Source organism: Musca domestica, unplaced genomic scaffold, assembly GCF_030504385.1.
Source record: "Musca domestica strain aabys unplaced genomic scaffold, Musca_domestica.polishedcontigs.V.1.1 38, whole genome shotgun sequence".
Taxonomy (NCBI): Eukaryota; Metazoa; Arthropoda; class Insecta; order Diptera; family Muscidae; genus Musca; species Musca domestica.
In genome coordinates, this window is record NW_026712324.1 from 6,975,544 (window position 1) to 6,982,245 (window position 6,702).

A 6,702-nucleotide genomic window follows, 5' to 3' on the forward strand; every position below is an offset into this window, starting at 1 on the left:
TACTTAGCCAAATTCCGTCACACATTCCAATATTCATTGAAATTTGAGAAACATATCATATGTTTGGTGCATCAAATACACGAAATCAGGCGAAAAAAGTTATATAGAAACTATATCCAAATCTGTACTGTAATTTTATAAATTTGTTTCCAGATTTCATTGAAATTGGATAAATATAACGTCAAATACATGAAATCAGCTGAAAATATATAAGAGAGCTATATGTAAATCCGAAACGATTCAATATGATTTTGCAAATTTTATTCTGTTCCAAATCCCGTTAACCATTCCACATTTCATTGAAATTGGAGATACATAGCGTGTTTTGTGCATCCAATACATGAAATCGGCCGAATATATATATATATATATATATATATATATATATATATATGTGGGAGCTATATCTAAATCTGAACCGATTTCAATGTAATTTGGATAATAAATTATAGACCGAATTCCATCAGACATTCTAAATTTTATTGGAATTGGAGATACATAACGTGTTTGGGCATCAAATACATGAAATAGGCCGAAAATGTATATAGGCGCTATATCTAAATCTGAACCGATTTCAATATAATTTGGATAATAAATTCCGAATTCCATTAGACATTCTAAATTTTATTGAAATTGGAGATCCATGACTTGTTTGGGCATCAAATGTATATACACGCAAAAAAATATAAGCCTCTCTAACATATGTCCCAAACATATTTTGCAGCAAACAAATATATGTTTGCAAACATTCCCAAACATAACATATGTTTGGGTGCTGCAAACAAATTATGTTTGGGTCCAAACATAATTAATGTTTGGGTCCAAACATAATTAATGTTTGGGTCCAAACATATTTTTTGTTCGGGTTCAAACATAATTTATGTTTGGGTGCAAACATAATTTATGTTTAGATCCAAACATAATGTATGTTTGACTGGAAACGAACTTATGTTTGGGTCCAAACATAAGTTGTGTTTGGACCTAGATATAATTTATGTTTGGGTCCAAACATAATATATATTGGGGTGCAAACATAAATTTATGATTGGGTCCATTTGTATACTTACTGCAGATATAATTCAACCATAATGCAAACTAGTTTTAAAATCAATTTTTGATATTCACATTTTATTTAACATAAAAGAAATTCATACATATTATAATATATAATATAACTTCAGAACTTCAAAATCTTCACGTTTAAGTCTGAAAGATATTTTTTTTTTTAATAAATAAATAACAATAATTATTGAAGTATTAAAAAATAATAAAAGCAAAAAAATATAAAACTTTTGCAAATACTAAAAAAATAATAATAAAACTGATTAAAATCAATAAAAATATTGATATTAATAATTAATATTAAATTATTAACACATTTTTATTTTATCAATAACAACAATATATTATTTATAAAAATTAAAATATAATAAATTAATATTAGAAACATAAGAATAATTTTAAGCATAATAAAAATTGTAATAATTAATATAATATTAATATCAGTAATAAAAAATTGTTAAAAATAATAATATTAAAATAAAAATTCTAATTATAAAAATATTAAAGAAAATAAATAATTTATACTGAAACATAGTTTTTTATTTTCTTTAATATCTTTATAATTAGAATTTTTATTTTAATATTATTATTTTTAACAATTTTTTATTACTGATATTATTTTATTATTTTAATTATTACAATTTTTATTATGCTTAAAATTATTCTTATGTTTCTAATATTAATTTATTATGTTTTAATTTTTATAAATAATATATTGTTGTTATTGATAAAATAAAATAAACATTTGTTAATAAGTTTATAATTTATATCGTGCCAGTTTTCATAAAACTTTTATTTTATATTAATTTTTTAATTTATTATTATTAATATTATTCTTAATATTTGTTATTATTTTTATTTATTAATTTATTATTTTTCCTTTTATTACAATCACTATTTTTTCAATAAAGTAAAATACTTACAATCTGTTAGGGTCTTCTTTTAGACATTCGTCAATAAGGGCCTTCGAAATATTCACCCTATCTTTATTTTGCAGGCGTTTTTCGGCAATAAAAATTCTCCATATTTTGTTGACAGCCGGAATTGACTTGATGGACTCTATGTCAGTCTTTAAAGTTGAAATAACATTTGTTTTTGGGGTAAGATCCCCAAAACCACCTACGGATTCACACTCCGATAGAGTGCCACTAACTGTCGATGCTGGTGCCACTGATCGAACGGAGTCTAAATGAAAATTAAATATATTATTTAAAAAAAGAAATATATTAATTAAAAAAAAGAAAAAAATATTAACAGCCTGTTTCTTTATTTTGAAACGAAATTTTTTTTGTTCCGACATAAAGAAACAGGCTGTAAATCCAGTTTACTTACCTCCAAATTGCAACTCAATTTGAAAAGTAGGTGTTGACATATATTGATGAATTACTTTTTCAAACTGGTCTTCTTTAATGGTTGCACCAAACACTAAGGCTGTTATTTTTCTTGAGGCATCAATTTTTAACTCTAATTTGGCTGCTTTTATAAAGCTTTGTAGATTTAAAGCAGCGGTGCTCAAAACCGTGTTCTAGAACATGAACAGAAAAAAGAGATAATTTAAGAGAAAATTAAAATTCTGTTTTTCTTTATATTTTACGGTTCTATTTAATTGTTTTTAAACACGAATGTTTGCCAAAATAATTTATAAAGCAAATGGATAAAAAATATTTGTATAAATAATGACTTAACACTGTTTTGTTCTTGATTTAAATAAGCAAAGAGAAATTTGACTGAAAAGAGATATTTCTTCTTGAGCACCCCTGATTTAAAGGCTCCGGCGCTTCGACAAATAATTTGTCTTCCCCCAAAACAGTTGGTATCAACATTTATTACAACACTTGTGACACGACGCGAAGGCACAAAACAAATAAAAAGAATAAAAAAAGAACACAACCAGAATGCCAACATGAGACACGCGCAAATGTTACGCTCTTTTGTTCTCATCAAGCAAATCGGTGTGTATGCGAAAAACGCATGTATGTATGCATGAACATTAGTAAGAAGCAACGTCTCAGCAACAAAAAAACATCCAAACAGCTCTTTGTGTGTTGTTGTTGGCATTTTTTGGTGCATGGACAATAGAAAAGAAATAAACGTCTCAGCAACAGTTTCCATCCCATCTCAACTTGAGACACGCGCCAATATTACGCTCTTTTGCTCTCACCAAGCAAACACTGCCGATCGCTGCTGTAACTATGTGTGGTGTGTGCGCGGCAAGAGGGATGGAAACTGTTGCTGAGACGTTTATTTCTTTTCTATTGTCCATGCACCAAAAAATGCCTACTTGAGAAAGAAAACGTTACAACAACAACACACAAAAAAATTGACTCCTCTGTATATATGTCGGTGTTAATGCGAAAAACGCATGTATGTATGTATGCATGAACATTAGTAAGAAGTAACGTCTCAGCAACAACTAGAAAATTCACACCGCACAACAGCAACGAAAAATCATGCAAAAAGTTTTTTCGTTGTTGTTGTTGTGCGGTGTGTATTTTCTAGTTGTTGCTGAGACGTTACTTCTTACTAATGTTCATGCATACATACAACTTCTATTTACAGTTATATTTGGAAGAGAGCAAAAAATGTTTCGGTTCTGCTTTGTTGTGCGGCCAACCAAGCCAACACATCATCAACGCAAAAACAGACTTCTCACCCTCCTGTCTTCTTTTAAGTCACCTATAACACCAATTCAAAAGTAATCGAGAGCTCTGTTGTTTAGCTCTTTGAAAAAAATCCTCTCCGCACCCATAAAAAAATATGTTCTAACATATAAAATATGTTGGTACCTAACAAATAAAATTGAGTTATGTTACAAAATGTTGCAAACAAATATTTGTTTGCACCGAAACAAATTATGTTTGCATCCAAAAATATATTTGTTTGCAACCAGTCCCAAACAAATATATGTTTGGATCCAAACATATTTCTAACATATATTTTTCTGCGTGTAGGAGCTATATCCAAATCTGAACCGATTTCAATATAATTTGGATAATAAATTATAGACCGAATTCCATCAGACATTCTAAATTTTATTGGAATTGGAGATACATAACGTGTTTGGGTATCAAATTCATAAAGGAGCTATATCCAAATCTGAACAGATTTCAATATAATTTGCCAAATTTATTTTTGTTCCGAATTCCGTTACACATTCGAACACTAAAAACACCGGCATTAATTGTTAAGGCCCCAGCCATAATAAACTATGTTTTGGAATCCTGTTATAATAGTGAAGTTTCGGAAAATTTTTAATATTTTAGAAAATAAATTTTATAATTATGGATTTTTATACCCTCCACCTTGGAAAGGAGGGTATATTAACTTTGTCATTCCGTTTGTAACATCTTTAAATATTCGTCTTAAACCCCATAAAGTATATATATTCATAATCAGCATAAAATTCTTAGTCGATTTAACGATGTCCGTCTGTCTGTCTGTCTGTCTGTTGAAATCACGATACATCCCACATTATTTAACGTAGAGCGCCACAATTTGGCAGAGCAATTTGCATTGTGTGTAGGATGGTTGGTATTGAAAATGAGATATATCGGTCCACGTTCTGGTATAGTCCCCATATAACGGTACCACCCGATATTCGGTATTTTGATGATTTATACCACATTTTTTCACGGATTTATCTGAAATTTTCTGAATTTTTGGTCATAATGGGTTCCAGCTCCGGTGGCGAAACATTGCATGTATGGGTCCATGATTTGGTATAGCCCCCATATAACGGTACCTCCCGGTATTCGGTATTTTGATGGTTTTTGCCACATTTTTTCACTGATTTGTCTAAAAATTGGTATTTGTGGGTCATAATGGGTCCTAGTTCGTGTGGCGAAACATTGTATTTATAGGTCCACGTTTTGGTGTAGCCCCCATATAACGGTACCTCCCGATATTCGGCATTTTAATGGTTTTTGCCACATTTCTTCTAATGTTTCTTTTACCCTAAGATGGAGGGTATTTAAAGTTTGGCCCGGCCGACCTTAATGTTTTTTTACTTGTTTTTAATATATAAATTTTCTGCTGAAATTTATTTTTTTCATACCCTCCACCATATAGCCCCGTGTAACTGTACCTCACCATATCCGGTATTTTGATGATTTTAGCTAATTCACCGTTTTTTTTTTTAAGTTTCGTATTTGAAAATTATAATGGCTTATGACAGAAGTTGCCTATATAGGTCGACGTCTTGGTATAGACCCCAATATAACGGTTATATTCTGTATTTTTAAGATTTTAACAGAATTTTTTCCAAATTCGTTCCAAATGATGGAGGGTATTCAAAGTTCGGCTCGACCGAACTTACTGCTTTTTGCTTGTTTTTTTATTTATCCCAAACTTGGTACATCGTAATATTATTATGCAATTTACATCTAGTTCGCAGATGGAAAAATATCGGACCACTTCTTCGGGTACAAAATTCAAAATTCAAAATGTTCCCGCCCCATTAAAGCCTTTGCTACCAGTTACCAGAAGGAGTGGTATACCACCAGACCTTGGGTTAGTAAAAATAGTATTATCTGTATAATTCTCTCTTCTTACATCACTTTTTGTGTTAGCATTTTTCAAAATTTTGACCCTTTGTGCGGCAGGTACTTGATGGAGTAGAGCGATATTATTCATTTTCGCACCTAATCTATCACTGATGCAAACATTAGGAAGTGCAATGTTGGAGCTAAATTGGATTATCCTTTCTCTTTCTGTGTAAAAAATATTTTTTTTGAAAATGTCGACCAGATGGAGTGAACCGATATTGCCCATCTCCGAACTCGATCAAAGTTTAATAATAATATCACGATGCACCAAGTTTAGACCAAATCCGATACTCCCTTCGAGAGTTATCGTGCAAACCAGCCAGACACACAGACAGACGGGCGGACATCCCTCCAAATATCCTGAATCCATATGGCTGAGGATGTAATTGTTGTACTATTTTAGTACCTACACTTTGGATATCAAATTGTACTAGCTATTCCTTCCCGTGCAAAAAAAAAAATGAAAGTTAGTTTCAACTAAATATTCGTGGCTCAAAGGATTTCATACTTATGGAAAACGGTAAAACAGAAAGTTTTCCAGGAGTAGTACTTTTTCGTACATATACCTATAATGGTACAACTTTTTCAACATCGACCATACAATTAAAGACTCGAATGTACTATGTGTACCGAAAGTTAAATTAAAAACAAGTTAAAAAGCAGTAAGTTCGGCCGGGCCGAACTTTGAATACCCTCCACCTTTTGGAACGAATTTAAAAATTTTCAAAAAATAAAATTCTTAAAAAATTCTGTTAAAATTTTGAAAAATTCCAAATAAAGCCGTCTATTGGGGTCTATACGACGTGGACCCCTACATAGGCGTTGTTTGTCATAAGCCATTACCATATTCAAAGTCGAAACTTGAAATAAACAGTGAATAATGTAGATAAAATCGTCTAAATATCGCATATAGGGAGGTATCGTTATATCGGAGCTATGCGAAGACCTGCACTTGCATAGACAATTATCTGTCACAGGCTGTAGCATCCATTACGAATTTTAAATACCACATCTCAAATAATTTTGATGGGTATTGTACCTAAAATCGTCAAAACACCGAATATAGGGAGGTACTGATATATGGGGCCTATACGAA

The 6,702-nt window shown here is 30.9% G+C and overlaps 2 protein-coding genes across 3 annotated transcripts in view; one reads left to right on the plus strand and one right to left on the minus strand.

The window, feature by feature from the left end:
* LOC101889113 (G-protein coupled receptor Mth2) overlaps window positions 1-6,702 on the plus strand; it is a 361,585-nt gene that overhangs the window by 143,500 nt on the left and 211,383 nt on the right. The window lies entirely within an intron of this gene.
* Window positions 1,108-2,559, minus strand: LOC131804080 (uncharacterized). Its single transcript, XM_059126428.1, has 3 exons — window positions 2,395-2,559; window positions 1,986-2,247; window positions 1,108-1,206 (listed from the first exon to the last, which is right to left on the minus strand). The coding sequence occupies exons 1-3, from the start codon at window positions 2,432-2,434 to the stop codon at window positions 1,158-1,160; spliced, it is 351 nt and encodes a 116-aa protein (XP_058982411.1). The 5' UTR covers window positions 2,435-2,559; the 3' UTR covers window positions 1,108-1,157.